Source organism: Sphaerodactylus townsendi, linkage group LG05, assembly GCF_021028975.2.
Source record: "Sphaerodactylus townsendi isolate TG3544 linkage group LG05, MPM_Stown_v2.3, whole genome shotgun sequence".
NCBI classification, from domain to species: domain Eukaryota; kingdom Metazoa; phylum Chordata; class Lepidosauria; order Squamata; family Sphaerodactylidae; genus Sphaerodactylus; species Sphaerodactylus townsendi.
This window is the reverse complement of record NC_059429.1, coordinates 71,100,027-71,118,814: the sequence shown is the minus strand read 5'-3', so window position 1 is coordinate 71,118,814 and position 18,788 is coordinate 71,100,027. Positions and strand designations below refer to the sequence as shown.

General features: G+C 40.6%; 1 protein-coding gene across 2 annotated transcripts; it reads right to left on the bottom strand.

Moving 5' to 3' along the window:
- Positions 1 to 452: 452 nt before the first annotated feature.
- On the bottom strand, positions 453 to 17,654 carry PDZK1IP1 (PDZK1 interacting protein 1). 2 transcript variants are annotated; one of them, XM_048497640.1, is made up of 5 exons: positions 17,295 to 17,654; positions 8,606 to 8,779; positions 6,563 to 6,671; positions 5,601 to 5,696; positions 453 to 1,390 (listed from the first exon to the last, which is right to left on the bottom strand). In XM_048497640.1, exons 1-5 carry the CDS (start codon positions 17,359 to 17,361, stop codon positions 1,306 to 1,308), a joined length of 531 nt encoding a protein of 176 aa, XP_048353597.1. In that variant the 5' UTR covers positions 17,362 to 17,654; the 3' UTR covers positions 453 to 1,305. The 2 variants fall into 2 exon arrangements, with proteins under 2 accessions (XP_048353597.1, XP_048353598.1); XM_048497641.1 differs by lacking the exon at positions 8,606 to 8,779 and having other exon boundaries at positions 17,295 to 17,624.
- Between the last annotated feature and the right edge of the window lie 1,134 nt (positions 17,655 to 18,788).

The following is an 18,788-nucleotide window of genomic DNA, read 5'->3' as shown; positions in this document are numbered from 1 at the left end:
TCAGCAAAATGTCTGTACTGTGCCCAGGGAAATTTAACTTGGGTGTAATCCCAAGTGTATGAAATAAGTATGCGATTCTCACAGCATTCTCACAGCATATTTGACAATGCCCTTAGCATGCATGTGCAGCTGGTGTGTGTTAGACCTATGCCCCACCCATCCACCCAGTTTGCAGTTATTCACATTATAGGAATAGTCCAGAACAAAAAGATCAGGAGTAGCAAACTCTCCTGGGCAGGCTTCAAAATGTTGAGAGCAATGAGAAGAGAGAGTGGGGAAGAAAGGGAGCCTTGGAACCGCTGAGGGAATTAAGGGATGGGGTAGAATCACTGGACAAGTAGTCCGGCCTGGGACTTTCTGGAATGTAAAGGCTTTGTTCTGACCCTAACACCTTTTGGAATGTTGGCCACATCTGACCACTAAACTTCAACAAATTGCCCTGAACATCCACACTGTTTACAAATATATTTCTTTATTGATTACAAACTGCACAATAATGTGGGTTAATATTGGCAAATTACAACCTGGATTTTATTCCTGTGATGAAAAAATTGTGATATTTCAAAATCTTTATCCATCAAATAGCAGACAAGATGCAGTAGAACATAACAAGTCCTTCAGCTCCTTTGATGTAGGTATGGGAAGAAAGCAGAGAAGCCATACAACCTCCTTCTCCAAACTCGAGTAGCAGTTGTCTCTGGACCAATTCCATAGCAAAGCAAAAATAAAATGGCAGAAGCTTCATGGAGGATTGCCATACACTCCCCACCATGAATACCATCTACTTACAATCCTTGTGTAACCACTACCTTCTTTGTAAGTTGTCTGGTCATAATACAAAGGCCAGGGAGGAACAGCCATTTGTAGGGATGAAATTCCTATATGATGACTTAGCCCAGTACTTTATGGAAGACTAACAATAGATTTATAAATTGTCTGTTGCAGTCAGCAAAATATGCCAAGGTACTAAGTAGGAATAATAGGTAGCTATGGAATAAAGGCCACATGTGATGGCTTCTTCAATATGCAAGATTCCAGTAGTGGGCCTATTATGCGAAAAATCTAGGACCCACGTTGTGACAGTATATTCCCAAGAACTCAGCCCATAACAACAAAAAGAGGATCCACCATACATAAGTGTAAACAGGAAGACAGATCTTCGAGCTTCACAGAGTTATCAGTCCTAGTACAGTGACTAAATCCATGAACAATAATTCATGATAAGTGTTGGTGTCACCATATTTGCAGTTCTGCTGTATATAGGATATTTTTTCAAACATGAAGGAGTGATGGCCAAGGGTGATGCTACATTTCAGTAGAAAGAATTTCAATTGTGTTCCCACAATCTTTTTCAATGGTGTTTTCATAGACATGGTGCCCTTCTTCACATCTGAAATATTCAGAACAGTAAGGTCAGTTTTTATGAGATATGAAGGATCTGTAAGCTGGAATTTGATGCAAATATATTAATCATGTACACTGCTGCATTTCAATATGAGCTATCATGCTAATGGAAAACTGTCATGAAGATGAGTCAAAGATCTTACAAGGCATTCTGAAGTTAATTATGTAGCCAGAACATTTCAATCCTTAAAAAATTCCTATTTTTAGGTCTACCAACTTCCAGGTAAGCCCTGGAGTTCTGGAATTATACTTGATGTCTAGACAGCAGAGATCAGTTCCCCCGGAAGAAATAGCTGTGTCAGAGGGACAACTCCATGGTATCATATCCCCATTGGACTCCCTTCCTATCTCAAACTCCACCCTCCCCAAGTACCACCCCAAAATCTCCAACAATTTTCCAAGCTGGAGTTGGCAATCCCAACACTATTATACTATCTTCAGAAGTAGAACAAACTGTAGCCACAGTAGCATTTTTTATTCCCATTCTATTGATAACTGCAATTATTCTATTGATAACTGCAATTAACTGTCCTCCCTCAGCTTCATGAATCTAAGTGGTGGCGGGCAGTGGAAACTAAAATACTTTCCCTGGGATTTTCCTGGGAAGCCTTGCAAATGCTGCCTGCTCCTGAAATCTTCTCTCAATTAAAAAGGCGACTACTAGATCAAGAGTTTCAAGTTCTGCAGGACAAGGCGAGAAGCAATTGCTCCCCCCTCTTTTTTAATATCAAATTTAAAATCAATCATATGGCAGATTATTTGAGTTTACTTCAGGAGCCCAAGCATAGATGGATAATCACTAGGGCTCGATGTAACTCCTTCCCTTGCTCTATGCTACAAGGAAGGTTCCGAAAAATCGACCTGCAAGAGCGGAAATGTCCCCATTAAAATTACCTACGGCCATTCAAACCATGGAACATATATTGCTCGACTGCCCCAAATACGAGGGATCTAGGACCAGACTTTTTGCTCTTTGTCCTGTAATCTTTAATGAATACTCTACCGTGGGGAAGATTAACGCTCCTCATTAAAACAACAATTCTTGCCTCCCGAGATTTTTACTTTTGTAGCTAGGTTCCTTATGGAAACTTTGAAATGATTACCTGCGATGGTTCTCATGTATGGGATACTTGTTTGGACAATGTTGGCTGTTATATGGATTCTATGCCTAATAAAGGTTTATATATATATATATATATATAACTGCAATTAACTGCAGAAGCATCAGGGACAATGAAGAAAGTGATGTAACTTGTCAGTATTTGCTGCCAACATTCTACTGTGTGAAATGGACAATACCATTTTCTGGTCAGTAGAAAAGTAAACTTGGATAATAGGATGTTTCAGCTAATAGACCAGTGAACAGCTGTTTTGCTATATGAGCAGAGATGAGCAGAGAATGAAAGTAAATAAACAAGAAGGTAGGTCAAGTGATGCAAGCTGAAGAAGATAAAATATGTGGGTCAGTTGCATTGGGATCAGCAATAGTAGTTGTAAGATTTTTGCTTCAGATATGAAAGTGTGATAACTTAGGGTAAGACCATGGTCGAATCTCCACTAGAAATTAAATACAGATACAGCCAGGTTTGAAAAGAATCAACACCTTTTCATCGAGGTTTCACTCTCCCCACTGCAGCATGTTTCTAGTGAAGACATTGATGCCTATCTCAGATTCAAACAATGTTACACTCCTCACGAACAAGCCAGCGGCTTGGCGGGTCTATCCTGATAGGCTGTTGTGAAGTGTTGGAGCAGGAACTTTTTTTAAAAAAAAATTGGCATGAGAATACATGCTTACATAAGCATGTAGGTGCATACGTACAATCTCCCCGCCTATGTGTCTTTCTTTTGATTTGCTACTCGTGCCCACGTTTCAACGATTTCTGCTACTCGTGCCCATGTTTCAACAATTTCTGCTCCTTGTGCCCATGTTTAAACAGCTTCTGCCCATCGTGCACATGTTTAAACAATGCCATGTTGCCTCCGCCGGCACAAAACAAAAAAAGGACTGCACACAAATCACGCACAGCCTACTGTGCTCTGATTGGCTTTGAGGATTTGCTAAATTGAAACCTCGATCCTCCCCACCGATCTGGATCTGGCATGTGTTTTTGAAAAAGGTCACATACATGCAGGTTCTGAAAAAACACGTGATTGGGGGAGAGGGAGTGCCAGAACCGGGATGAATCCCTGTTCGGCGATCAGGCAGTGGGGAGTTCTTCCTGAAACCTGGATATTTCAGGTGAGTCGCACATGATTTGTCCTCCCTTTTGTGAAATTATATGCATTTATTAATTCAACAAACATCCATATTGGTATCATATCCCCATTGGACTCCCTTCCTATCTCAGGTGAGTTGCACATGGCAGTGGGGAATCAACCTACGAGGGGTATTTGTAGAAGCTAGTCTGATCTTGTCAGATCTCATAAGTCAAGGAGGGTTTTGGATGGGAGAGCATCATGGAATACCAGGATTGTGACATAGATGCAGGCAAACCACTTCTGAACATCTCCTGCCTTGAAAACCCCACCAAAGGTCACCATAAGTAAGATGTGATTCAATGGCAAAAAAAACCAAAAACCTGATGCTGCCCCTTTCGCATTCAAAACCCATAGTGGTTTTAGGTGAAAAATTCAGTTAGAGGCCATTTATGCACTTGTTGTCTGCCCTGAAGTGAGTGTACATTCCCTTTAAGTCAGATTCTTGCTTATGCACATATTCCCCACTCCTGAACTCACTGCACCACATATCAGAAAAGCCCTATTTTTTTAAACCTGGAAAAACAGACCCCCCCCCTTTTTTTTTTTGCAGGGAAAGCAAAAGAGATTAGCATGCATTTTGCTTTCTTTGGGTTTTCTCTGTTCTCCCAGTTTCCCTGCCCACACAACAGCAGTTCCTCCCAGCACTGAAAGAACAAGGAAGTGGAGGTCAGGCAAAAGGGCAGATCAGCTAGGCTCTGCACATTTTGCAACACTGCAACAGAAAACCATGGGAAAACCCCATTGTGAAGTGCACAGCCATGAGGTAAACAATGCATGCATAAATGGCCAGAGATTTGATTGTCCAATCCACTGGAGTAAGATGTCTGAAATAATGGCAGATTCATACATTACTTTCAACTGCTGAACAAGAGGATTAGTTATATGATGAGCATCTCTTATGTCAAGAAAATATCTTCTTTGCAGTAGATGATAACAAGTGACGACATGCAAGGAACTTGAAGGGGGGAGAATCTCATTCCCCCTCCCTTTGCTTCTTCCCCTCTCTATCATCTCTTCTCTGACACTCATCCCCCCTCTTTCTCCCCTCCAACTTTTCTCTGTCACTCCCCTGCCTCTGTTGGCAGCTTGGGTGTGGGGGCAGTAACAGAATCATCTGTTTTCTGTCAGTGTGGCCTCAATCTGCTCTATAGTATTTAAGTATCCATAGATGGCCCCATTTGTGTGTGTGTGCGTGTGCATGAAGATCCAGTCCTCTTATAGGCAATTGCCACAACTAACTACTCAGTGTCTGTTAAGGTAGTTTTCTGATTCTGATCTATAAGGAAACATTGGATGTTTGTTGAATTAATAAATGCATATAATTTCACAAAAGGGAGGACAAATACCTTTCTCTCAAACCAGACCTGATTTCACACTCCAATAAAATATATTCTAAGGACTCAAGCTGACTAGATCCACATTTACAAACTCTGTCTGAATATGCTACTTCTGCAAATCAGACTTCCAGTGTGGCTGAGAGAAAAGAATTTTACCAAGTGAACATAAACGTCCTTCAAGAACGAGGGACGCTTAAGTCTTTTAAGTAGCTTCAAATAGCACAACAGAAGAAACTCTAAAGAATGCTGGTAAGTATACATGTTGTTCGTATTATGATAGTGCCTTAGCTCTGTGAGGCTGACCAGATGGCCACAGATATGTTTAATTATGTCATTTGTAAGGCATCTTAAGCAGGTTCCCAAGGAGAGGTGCCATTAAAATTCTGTAACTAGACCTATAAATGAATAAAATATTTACCACACGGTTAGGTCAGTTTTGAAGGTGCTGTAAACTGGCAGAAAATCAGTCAAAGTAAATGAGACAAAACACATGAAGGTTCTCAAAGGTTAGTCTGAAGACTTTTTAACAAGTGCCTTCTAATGTATACCTAGTTTGTTTTATGCTAATATTTTTGTTGCTTAGGAAAGGATTCTAACCTGAAATTTGCAGCAGTTATAGAATAATTTCCTTCTGTGCCTTTGGGAATGGCCAAGTCTTCCCTGTTGCCGTTTTTAAAGACCTCTGGATCTTTTCTGTGAAAAGGAATACATTAGAAAAAATTACAGGTCCAGAAGGATGGATTTTGTGTGCAATGCAAATACATGGAAAATTTCATGTCACATTTGACCACTACATAAAATCTTGCTGCAGTTTCCTTTCTGGTCTAGCAAAAAAGACAAATATTTATTAACATGACTGGTTCAGTCATGATTACCATCTGAATGAAGCCCATCAAGATATCCCATTCATATCTATCTGATATCCATCCATCTCATCCATATCTACCTGACCTTTATGATAGATGTACATGCAAGAAGTATAAAATAGTTTAAGAATTGCTGTTTCAGAAAATGTGTTAAATGTTCAATCTTTTTTGGTTCAATCTTTCCCAGTTCTCGTTCTTACTATGACTCTCACCCTGTTTAGCTTTTGTCCATAAGAATTCCATGATCCCCAGCATAGTCTTTTAGTGGTCAAAAGACAATGCTCCTTTTTTGGAAAAATGTGTTTGATCCAACCCTTTGATTTTCAGCTTTAAAAATTTTGAGTATTTATATCATGGCCCAATATTCCACTTTTGCCATACTCACAGACTTCCATTTCCATTCAGATTTTGTTTCACAACTCTGTCATCATTAATGTATCAGAAATAGAGATGGGAATGTTTGTAGTCAACATTTTGGCTTTGGATTGCTGTCTTGAGGTCAGAACAACGGCACTTTCCGAAATCAAAGGGACCCATAAAACATGACTGAGAAAAAAACAGCCTGTGTATATTTTTGTGCATAGCTTCTATGCCCAGTTCTAGACTATCAGTACATTATTGACAGTGAAAGAGGGTCAGAACAGTTTCCTCAACATTTTTGTATGATTGGAGGAAAAGAAAGACAGCACTTACTCTTTATCCTGGCACCAGTATTTATGGACAACGAAGGCAATCCCTGTCAATGCCAAGAACACAATCACTGCAATGAGACCCTGCAACCATGGCTGAAGATTCCCCCGAACTGCCAACAATGAAAAAGGAATAAATCAAGATCACAGTGAGTCCTAATACTAGGAGGCTGATCTATTTCTACATACCTTGCAATATACTATCTCCCAAGACTGTGAATTCTTTGGACAGCGGGGATGTTAAATAATTAAATAGGAAAAGACAGTACAGCCTTTCAGCCAACTAAGAAAACCAGGACACCTATGCATAGCCATTACATTTCCTAGAACAAGCCACGGAGTGTCTCTGCAATGGTGCCAGGGATGTAAAACAGGCAAACAACGTCTCCCCTGGAATCTGCAGCCACAAGCAAATGTTTCATATTACATAATAGTAAAGACTAGCAGTGATTGCAGTTTCTCAACTGAGAAGGTGGTTCCTATATGACCTACATAACTGTCCCAACCCAACCACATTATTCATACTCCCAGTGCTTCTTTCCTGGAACAGAAAACACCCAACCCTTGCCTCGCCCAGAAAAGAAAAAAAACTGCATTTTTTTCTGAAGCTGCAATCTATTGTTAATTGTGATGGTGTTGTGAAGAGGATTATGGACATGATGAGCACAAAAAGGCCTGTCAAAAAAAGGGAGAATGTGTTCAGATCTGAATACACTACTAAAATAAAGCTGCACAGTACAGAAAAACATCTTGACTTTCCTGAATTTGTAATTCCAAATTTTGACTATTCAGCCAAGTTAGAGGCCATTTATGCACTTGTGGTCTGCCCTGAAGTGAAGTGGTTGCACAGGATACAGTATTGCATCTTTGGACTAAACTGGCACATGTATTAAATTGCCCCATGCGTTTCAACCATTCTCATGTAGTTGGTGAGTATATATGAAAAAAATGAAGAGTCAGCATGTAATAGTGGTTAAGGTGTCAGACTTGGACCTGGTAAACACACATACACAAACATATATGAAAAACAGAAAGACAATTTAAATGTGCTTATATCGAGTTTCTGAACTGATTGATGGTCATCCAGTGAGTTTGTATTTTATTTCATTGTTATTTATTTCAACACAGAATTCAAGGAGGCATACTTGGAGTTCTCAGGCAGTGACTAGACCCAGACCTTGCTGAGCTTCAATAAGTTTGCTGTGACATGTGCCTTCAACCTTAGCCTGGAACTGATATATGCCAGTTGACCTTCTTGTGCTTTCAAAGACAGCCAGTATGGTGTAGTTATCAGAGTTGCTGAACTAAGATGAGGAGCATGCAGGTTCAAATTCAAATTCCTGTTTGCCATAAAACTAGCAGCATGGTTTGTGGCCCATCATTCTCTTTCTCGGCCTAGCCTACCTTGTGAGGTTATTACAAGAATTAAACAGGTGAGAGGAAAACCATTAATCCTGCCCTCCTTCGAAGAAAGTAGGACAAAAATACACTAAGACCCCTTTTGCACAGGTCAATAAACACAGGTGTAGGACAGTAAAAAAACCATTTTGGGGGCAACTTCGCACAGATACCGCCCCTCAAATGAGTCCGCCTTGTGTTATTTTCCCCAAACCGAGTTTTTTGAGAATTGCACTATTAGCAAGTCTTTTCAAAAATCCTGGGTTGCAGCCACACTCAAGAGGACGGCCAGACAGGAGGTGCTTTATTCGCTGCCATTTTCCTTTTAAAGTTTTTTTGTGGCTTACATCTGTGTAGCTACACAGGTGCAGATGGTCATATCATAAGACATCAGCATGGCTGTGGGGGTTCATGCCTGTGTAGCTACACATCAGTGGGAAGTAAATAAAAAAAATAGATGTGCCTCTGTGCAAAGGCATGACAGCAACTCGGATTGTTTCCGTGGACTCTAATCGCTACCTGCAAGAATGCACGTGAACACGAAAACAGGAAAACAGGTTAGTTTATCCCAACTACAACCTGTTATACATTTGCTGTGCGGAGGGGGACCTCACAAACACAGAGCATGGTGGTGTGTTTGTACACATACTTTCTTTGATCTTTCCCAGCCGGCTTTGCTCTGTAGTTTCAGAAAAACTGCAGCGAGCACTTCTGGACATGGAGCCTGAATCACTGGTGTGGGGGAGAAGATAGTTGTGAATTTCCTGCACTGTGTAAAAGGTTGAACCTTGGAGGTGCCTCCCAATTCTATGTTTCTTGATTTCTATGAAGGAAATGCACATGTGATTTCAGTCTCAGTCCCTAGTGTTAAATATCTACAGTTAGGGTTTTTACATCTATTTTCATTACTTTGCAATAATGATATCTTACATTTACTATTCAATTGCCCTATCTTCTCATGCCCCATCCAGAGAATTTTGTTTTGTTATTATTAACTGTTAAAAAATCTATTAAAATAAAATAAGTTTGGGAAAAATTTTGTCAAACAGCAATACAAAGACTTTGGAACAGCAGTTTTTTCTTCTGTTTCATGTTTGGTGATTCAAACTGAAGGGAATTATTGCTTGAGAGCTTTTGTATGCCTCCATTTTCCTTCTACATTCCTGAGGCAAAATTAACTTTTACCTACTACAATTTAGTGCTCCGCTCAAATTCTAGTTTTTTAAAGTAGCTCTATCTTTTAAATCCCCAGCTTGCTTTGCTCTTCAGTAAGTTATCTCATGATAACAGAAAGGCAGAAACAGGTACGTGAGTTTCTCTTGTGCTTCATACGCTTTTTGACACATCTGCAGAATTTCAACACAGAATGTTCAAACTTTTAAAAGGGGCAGTATGATAACAATTGTCCAGTCCTGGTTAATGCTGGACTAAGTCAACAGAAGGAAATCTGTTCAAAGTTCTCGCTTGCCATTTCACATCTTACCTATCCTGAGGAATGACAACATTCTCTGTCTCAGACACACACATACTGTACAGAAAATCCTATCCAGGAACTAGAAATTGTAGAGTTTTTTGTGACAAGACACAAACAAGGACCAGCCTCTTCAATCCATAATATAGCACAGAAGATAGATTCTCAGTGAGTATAGCTTTTCTCGCCCCTTCAAGATAACCTGCACTGTTACCCCTCCCCAAATCTTTCTGGCATAACTATTAAAGGGTCAGCAAATGTGTTCCCCTTGGGGTCCTGACATCTGAATAGAGTTCTAGGCCTGGGTTGAACGCCATAACCTGCCTCATTCCCTGTTACCATCTCGTGAGTCAGAGGGCTCCATATGTTAAACTGGTGATTCATTATTGTCTCTCCTAGCATAGACTCTAACCATAAAAAGCATCTGTATGTGGGAACTAATTTGGATCAGACCATAGAACTACAGCAGGGGGTTGACCCTCCCAAACATAATTTTACCCCACCTCTCTCCCTAATGTGGATGTGCTATGATTGAGCATTTTAATTGAGACTCCACCCCTTTTGATGGCATAAATTATAAGAAAATAAGAAGCAAGTGCAGTACCAAGTACAAGAAGTTGATTTTTTCCCCTTTGGTGCTATTTCTAATAATTCATGTTGGGGACCTGTGTGATCTGCAAGTAGGGGACTGACATCCCCTCACTTGTCCACCTGGCCAGTCATACTGCCTTCCCTAGGGCAGAAGTGGTGGCCATAGGGAAGGCAGTATGACTGGCCAAGTGGACAAGCCTGCCTAGCTCACATGGTGACAGCAGAGGTGATATCCCCTCCTCCTCCAGCACCACCCACCTAGTACATGTGGCAGAGGACAGCTGTTACTTCTCAAAATGGTGGCCAAGATTTTACAATGCGAGACCCCTTCCCCCCCCCTAACAATGTTATTTTTTTTCTTTTCTGGATTATTTTACAAACCTGAGTTTGCATGAAAATGACTCCTCAGTGTACGTGGCCCCATTCTTTCAGTTTTTCAATCTGTACAGAGTCCCAGTTCAGAATTAGATACATAATGATTGGCCTTCTAATCTTATCTGAGCTTTTAGATATGCATTACTGACAAACATTCAAGAGACTGAACTTTTCTGACATGAAGATATCACTGATTGGTTGGGGGGATAATAAAGACTGCCCCTCCTAAAACAATGACATTTGGGTGCATCGGGTTGCTGCTTTCAAGACACTGGAACAAACCTGGTTAAAAAGCTGCCAAACCCAAGTTTATGGCACATCAAACAGTAGGACTGTAATCAGTGGTGGGATCCAAAAATTTTAGTAACAGGTTCCCATGGTGGTGGGATTCAAACAGTGGCATAGCGCCAATGGGGCTGGGTGGGGCACGGCGGGGGCGTGGCCGGGCATTCCGGGGGCGGGGCATTGCTGGGCAGGGCTGTGGCAAGGACGCAGTCACTGTGCTGGTCCTTGGGCGGGGAAACGAATGCACGCAGGTGCAGTCTGCCACGCATACCGGTGCACCTTCTGCTAGACTGCTTCAAGTTCTGCGCGCTACTGCAGAGGAGCGGAGGAGGGGCGTAACTAAGGCAAAAATCACGTGGCAAAATCACCAATTAGTAACCCCCTCTCGGCACACACAAATAATTAGTAACCTACTCTCGGGAACCTGTGAGAACCTGCTGGATCCCACCTCTGACTGTAATGCTGATTTATGAGCAGATGCATAGATGGAAAGGTGCAGTTTTCAAACAGCCACAGCCTCATGGTGCCAGACCACTGCTAATTTCTCATTGTTCCTAATATCTGGTGTGTATGTGCCCCCAGGAAGGGGGCGGCAGGGACTCACCATGGCCGCCATTTGCCGCCAGGGGAAGGGTGGCGTGCTCTTCCTTCCCTTCCAGCTCATCTGGGGGGCGGGCCAGTCCCCTTGGGATGAGGCCAGCAAAGGTGAGCCTGCTGACTGGCGGGCGGCTGGCGCAGGGGCGCAGCGCCTCGGTGTCAGTTGCCTGGGCTGCCCCCTCACTATATAAGGCAGGGTTGGGGCTCGTGCAGGCCCTCTTTTGCCCTGCTGCTGAAATTGTCCCACCCACTGCTCAATTACTGCTTGAAGGGGTACAGGGGCTCAAGATTTTGCTTTGCTCTTGTCATAGCCATCTGGCGGTGCATGGGGGACTGATCTTGCCTGGGGTAAGCTGCTTGCCCCTTTTGGGAACCTCCTTATGAGGTAGGGGTGGAGCAAACCTGGTGTCTGGCAGCCCAGGCTTTGGCTGAGACTGCTTGCGCCCCCCTCAGCAAATGGGGGATTCTTCAGAATGACGCCCACTGCCCATCTGGAATTCCCCCTTTCACTGCTGCCCTGTTTAACTCAAGGGTGAGTTTATTTTCCTCAAACAGCGGGTTTGAGGAAAGCTGCTTTTGGGACTGCCTGCTTGGCTTCCCTGCTTTCAGATCAGACCTACATGCTGCGCCTCACGCTTATCTGTTCTTTTTTGCCAATAAATGCAAATGGCTATGGCCAATTTTATTTACCACAAATACAGTGTTGTGTGTTATTTTCAATCAGTTGTACGTTCATCACCAGGATAGCCAATCCCTCCCTCTGGTGGCAATAGCTGGTCCTCCAGAATGTCCCTTTAAACTTTTTTTAGCATTCACGCCATGACTAAAGAATGCCAAGCTGTAACATAGGTTCAAAAATGTATCTGCCTAAAATTATTTTAAAGAAGCTAATGGATCTTTTCCAGCATTTTAATCCTTCTGTCATATAGAGAGGCATTGCCACCTATTTTTCCTGAAATACTCCAGCTCTCTTGACTGCTGTATGACAGTCAAAAATGCAGAAAGTGGCACTCCTTCTGTGTTGGATCTCCATGCCAGGGGTGATGAGATGCAGTGAGTGATGAAAAGACAAGCTGTTCAAAAAACTGCTGCTGCATCCAATGCTTGATAAGCATTAAAACCCTTCCAAGAACTGCATTTCTTTCTGGGGGAAGCCAACGAGCCCCAGAATGATGAATACTCATTGGGATGGAAAGGAAAACTTTGTAATCACAGTTCCAAAATTAAAATTCCAGGCTGGATGGGATGGAAAACAGTGACAGGCAATAAAACGATATGTCAATTCCATTATTATTTATTAAAATTGGTCCTTTGAAAGTCACATGTTGGAAAAGTTCCATATTAGTCTAATGGTTATCATATCAGTGCACTAGATATATTTCATCACAAGGTCAGCATTTGGACTGTTCTGTCACATTCAGGTAGAGAAACTTACTTGGTAAGAATGCAAGTTGCTTGGACCCCTGGGATCTTGCAGCCCAGTCCTATACACATTGGCTCAGAAATCATTTCTACTAAATTCAATTTAATTAACATCCATGGCTAATCCATTATTGATTCTGGCATTGTTTGTGTTGCATTGATGTTGCCAGAAGTAATCCAGAGAGTAACTGAGAGAAGCCAGCATCTTTGGCCTTACAACTGTAAAACTGTTATACACAGCATCAATTCAAGACATAAACATACTCTAATAAAAAGTCAGTTTCAAAACCTTCTCTGGGATGTATCACACTAACTTTTGTCCTTTACCAAAGGAAAATGAGGCCCATTCTCTCTTCTTTTGGTATTGTTCTATGAGTCAGCTTTTAAAAACAACATTTTAGAAAATGACATAGCAGAAAGGGGACAAAATCAGTGCTGAATTGAGTCCAACTGGTGCTGGGTTATGGCATATTTCACAGATATTTTCACTTCACACCAAACATGCCCCCTCCATTTATAGGGTTTCTGGCAAATATAGAAAATTCTATGGAACCCAGGTCAAAATAGGAGGCCCAGGAAAGTGAGCAAGGTTTTGTTGGGAATAGTAACATTGTATTGGTTCCAGGCTAGTATCATGCGTGTGTTCTGAGTGTGGAGGGAAGCCCTGAGTAAAAATTTATATGACATGTAGGGTTGCCAACCTCCAAATGGAATCTGAAGTTCTTCTAGAATTAAAACTTCTGAAATCAACTCCCCTGAAGGAAATGTCAACTTCAGAAGGCAGACACCTCCTTGCTAAACTTCCTCCTACAGCCAAACTCTGCGCTCCCCAGGAGCAATCCTCAGTAATTTATAAAGCCAGATTTGACAAAACCTGGTCTCAGCATCAGTACCTGTTTGGTATTTTTTCAGGACAGGCCAACATGGATTAGTTTTTCCTTACTTTCCCCAATTCAGAATAAAGGAAATTGAGGCATTTATTTGCTCTTAATGACACCACTGTATAGTAATCAGATTCACATTTTGATTGGCCAGGATAATTCATAGTAAGAAGAAGAAAGAAAACCTAAAAATGACACTGATCAATCAAGATGCTGGAGTTTAGAACAATAATGATAGTTATTCTCTCAAGGTACTTTTTGCTTCCTTAAAAAGCCTTCTTCCCACACACTGAAGATATTCCGCACAGTACAGGGTGGGGGGGGGGGGGGATGGCTGCCCCATTTAAAGAGTTACCAAGTTACAAACAAGAGAACAAAATTTACCATTTGAAGTTCTGACCAAGCAGAAGAGAGGGTTATCAGGGAACTTCCTTCCCAACTCCCCCATCTCATTTTGTCCACCCTTCACCTCTATATACAATGGTTTGCCCCTGTGTATGATTTATACTCCCCTGGGAACAGGAGACTGGGAACAAAAGGATGAGGAGGAACATTAGGTGGAGAGCAGCTGAGACTCTCGTTTTTCATTCAATTTATGCATCTAAAGCTATGGATGGCAACCCCATTCAACAACAACCAGCCTTTGCTAGGTTGTCCAGAGGCATAGGAGTGCAATGAATTGTGCTGCTTTAGTACACTTGAAAGCCAGGCAGACTCTGTTGAGCCATGCTGGGGCACTGCCCATGACATATTGCACAATCCTGACCAACAATAGACTATGGGAGTACTGTGAATCAAAAACATGTGGTGTCTTGTAACTATTCTCTCTCATGCTACTTCCTGCATTTCCAGTTCAGCAATGGAAGCACTGTGACAAGCAGTTCTCTAGGGAAATCATTAGGTGAGATGTTTACTCACAACTTTTTGATTCATTGTTTCTTTCTTGCTTGTCCAAAGTCCCCTTGTGTGTAACTAGAAACTTAGTCATTAGCATTGCACAGGGATACAGAAATTCCGCAGAAATGCGGAAATTTTATTTTTTAAAAAAAATATGGAAATAGGTAAAGAGAATATTTTAACTCACTACATTTAGGAAGGCATGAAAGAGAGTTTTATTCCAGAGAGCATTTGGTCAAGGGTAGCTTGTCCCAGCAGATCTGGCTGGGAATTTGCTTATTTTTAAAAAAGAAATACTTGTGTGCTTTAAATCTGAATTATTTTAAATTTGAAATACAGTGGAACCTTGGTTTTCGTTGGTAATCCATCCGAAAAGAATAGATGAAAACCAAAACCGATGAAAACCAAGGCAAACTTTTCCATAGGAATCAATGTCAATCCAATTACTCCATTCTAGGCAGTCCAAAAAACATACCCAAAACACATTTTTTGGTGAACAAACATAGTGTTTAATGCTGAAAACAGTAACAAACAATAACACTAGGACCAGCTTCAGAGCCAGTGGACCAATATCGAACCAGAAAGCTGTCCAAAGAGGTCTGTTTCTGATGCCTGCAACAGCTTTGTCCAGGTGATTTTTCTCCACAAACCCCTGCACCTTACTGCAAATCAATTAAAACCGAGGCAAATCGATGAAAACTGAGACTAATTTTTCACTGAAAAAATTGATTAAAACCGAAACCGATGAAAGCCAAAGGCAATGAAAACTGAGGTTCCACTGTATGTGCATTTTAATCTGTTTAAGTTTTATTAATTGAAATATTATTTATGTTCTTGCAACTTAGTTGCTATACTGTTCACCATCCTGCATCCAAAGAGATAATACAAGATAAAACTTAAAAATAATTACACATGTATGCACATATGGCCCTCTTCACTTGATTGAGAGTCCACATATATACACTTGTAGACATGAGGGCTTTGTTTACTCATTCCAAAGAACAAGTGTAGATAAAATCTGTTGCCATGCTCTTGTTCCACCCAGCCATAAATAATCACTGTACCCACTTTCAGTGACTGAAAAAGACTGATGGTGGTAAAAACTGATCATATTACTCTGCAGAGGTCTGGTAAACAAATAATGCAACATGATTACGTCCCATGTTCACAGTCACTAAAATTATATGAAGCCCCCACTGTACCAATAGATAGGTAAGTCCTTCACAATTCTAACAATGTGTTTTAAGAGTTCCAGGGTCACTGAATCATATTGAATGCAAATGCCATTGAGAGCTGGAGGAGCAGAAGAAATGTGGGATGCAAACCACACCTCAGTTCCTAGAATTCATTTTGCTTAAAAAGCATACATGGCCCAAGCTTTGTTAATAACCCTTGGTGGTTTCATACATCTAGCTGTCTGCTCTAGTTCAGAGGTGAGTTTAAAAGAAAAGGCATGACAGGGGAGTTTCTTAGTTCCAGCTGCCGGTTACTAAGCCAAACTTGGGTAGGAATATATAATAAATCCAAATGAGTATGTCCAAACATCAGTGAAATGGCTTTTGTAACACTCTGTTCTCCAAAGCCCAACATGTTCAATGAGCATTTTTTTTGTGAGTAGACATCTATGCGCCCCTAAGAGTAACACAGATGTAAAAGAGAAATTGCATAATTAATCCTTACAGTTTCATCCAACAGAAAAATAATTGGAACTGCATATTGCCCTATCACATCTTCTTCTGTTTTGAGTTGCCTGACAACTTCATGGTCATTCTTTTCTGGGGGATTCACCCAATTCAAAATTTTGTAACACTTGAGGCTATATAAAATAATACAGTTTTCTAAAAGGGATGAGATTGGGTGTTTGCCTAAGTTAATGAAATTTCACAATCTTGCCACAATATTTTTCTTCAAATAGTGTTTCTAATGGGCTTTGCCACACCCACCAGAAATAGGACTGTGTTTATAATCAGCTTCAGACTATAGCTAAAGCTATAGCTAAAGCTGATAGGATGATTTTCCCAGATGCAGTTAAGGACACAATCCTGTGTGCACTTCATCAAAGTCAGTGAGTTCAATGGCAATGATTTGTTAATAAGAGACACTGAACTCTGTGAAATTTACATTTAAGGAAACAGGATTAGGTTGTGTTCCAGACTATCTGGAGATGAAGTATTTTATGTCTGGAAGATGGTTGGAGCAATTTTATTGTTTTAATGTTCCATTTGTAAGCTGATCTACATATTTTATTTGTATATATTATATTGATGTCAGCCAATCTGAACATGTCACAACAGGACAGTCCAATCAATCAATCAATCAATAAAATTCATTACTGAGGAAAGAAGATCTGATATTCTCAAAGGTACTCTATTCTCCAGAAGTAGCAAAACCACAAATGTGTGTGAATATAAATATACATAAACTAGGCAGGTACATACATATCCAGAAAAATAAACTGATAAGAGACAAATAATGATAAACACTTGTGAACAGATGGAAATATGCCAACAGACTTTCTAAAATGTAGATATCTGCTTAACAAGGGAGGGAACAAGCAGACCTGAGACCAAGGAAAAGTATTATGGAAGGTGCATGTAAATAATCACTTCTAATGTTAAGCAACATTGTAATAATGTAAGCTGCATGTGGTCTTAATTTTAACATTTTTTTAAAAAACCTACAGTATAACATAAACTAGGAAAGGGTCTAGATACAGAATGCAAAAAAAATGTTATTTACTAAATCCAGAGGTTTTTTTTAAAAAAAAACCACTGCTAATTAGTACCATGCTCCCAAAGTAGTCAAATAAAATGTGTTACCTGTCTGGCAGTTCACAGGCTCCACAGCAACCAAAATGGAAAAAGTAATAGTCAAAAGAGTATTCATGATTGTCAAAAGTGAGTTCACTTTCCTAGTCAGCACCCTGTGTTCTTTCCTTTGAGAAGAGGCATGGGACTGTGCCCTCTCAAAAGAAGGCAGGCAGGTCAAATGTGAAATTTGAGGTCCCAAGGTATATTTGAGCACGCCTCCTTTCCAAGTAATAATCCGAGTAAATTATCCAACAAATTAATTGGAGGATTGAGCTCAGTATCAGCTATGCAACTCAAGCTATTTCTGACACGTTCTGGCGACACAGGTAGGGATGGAATTTTTCTGTGTATTTCCGCTTTGCTTCATACCTAAGAATGTTTTGTGGTTTCGTACAAGTGCAGTTGAAATTCTTGGCATGCTGCTAAGGATTTGGAAGCAACCTGAAGAACTGAATGAACATTTAGTGTTTACTGAGCTTAGAACAGATGGAGAACTAAAGTAACACAATGATTTGTAGGAGGCATGCAATGCAAGTAATATATAATCTGGGACAATGCAGAAGCGGGGGGGAGGGGGCAGAAAGCTGGCACTGATAGTTTTAGCCAGGAACCAAAGGGCTGTGAAAAGCTGAGGGAATATTAAGTATCTATAAAATATTTGTATTACACTGTACTCACAAGAATTATATTAAAAACATTTAGCAAACCATTTAAAAAATTGTGAAAAATTCAACAGAAATATAAATCCAGGAACTGCATCTCCAACTATACCAAAATGTCCGAATTTTTTAAAAAATAAAACTCTCATTAAAAATAAAACTCATTAAAAATAAAACTTTTAATGAAAGCTATCACGTCACAAGTTGAAAATCATGTTTGAAAATCCTTTACTGTGACAAACAGGCAGTGCCCCTTCTGGTTCTTACAGCTCTGATCTATCATGCAGCTTCCTGTCTGGCAAATTCTACTGCTTAATAACTGAAGTTCTTCCAGTTATCATTTTATGCCTACAGAAATTGTGTGAGAGTAGTTTTATCTCTTTTGGGAATGAGTACATTAGGATATATAGCCGATAGCACAGAGTCACAATGCATTCTTTTTCAGGCTGATGCCTACCAAGGATTTGAATTGCAACATTTGGAAGGAGAAGCAGATGCCAGCTGTGCTTTTGCCTTTGGTTCTGTATCAATGCTCAGGACATCTGATTGTTCAGTGCAAGCAAAAGCTAAACCTTTGCATCACATCAGTTGATCAGTAACATGGAAAACTTCCACCTCAACTCATAGCAGAACCATCAGTCTGATTTGTTTGCCAGGAGCAGGCAATCTCAATGGACCAGAGGAAAAAAATATCCATGCCTGTCAAGTTCATGCCAGTCCTTTCTCCAGATACACAACATGTGCTGCAATAGAATTTGGGTGCTTGCACTTGTGTATTGCGCTGATGCAGTGGTGAACTACTAGATAAACTGCTTGGGTGGAGGATAAGCAGCCTGGCTTCAGT

Coding starts and splice junctions, on each gene's coding strand:
- PDZK1IP1 (XM_048497640.1), bottom strand. CDS start 17,361: ATGAATACTCTTTTGACTATTACTTTTTCCATTTTGGTTGCTGTGGAG. Junction 6,672..8,605: donor GCTGGGAAAGATCAAAGAAA/GTATGTGTACAA, acceptor CATTGTTGGCAG/TTCGGGGGAATCTTCAGCCA. Junction 1,391..5,600: donor ATAACTGCTGCAAATTTCAG/GTTAGAATCCTT, acceptor TGAATATTTCAG/ATGTGAAGAAGGGCACCATG.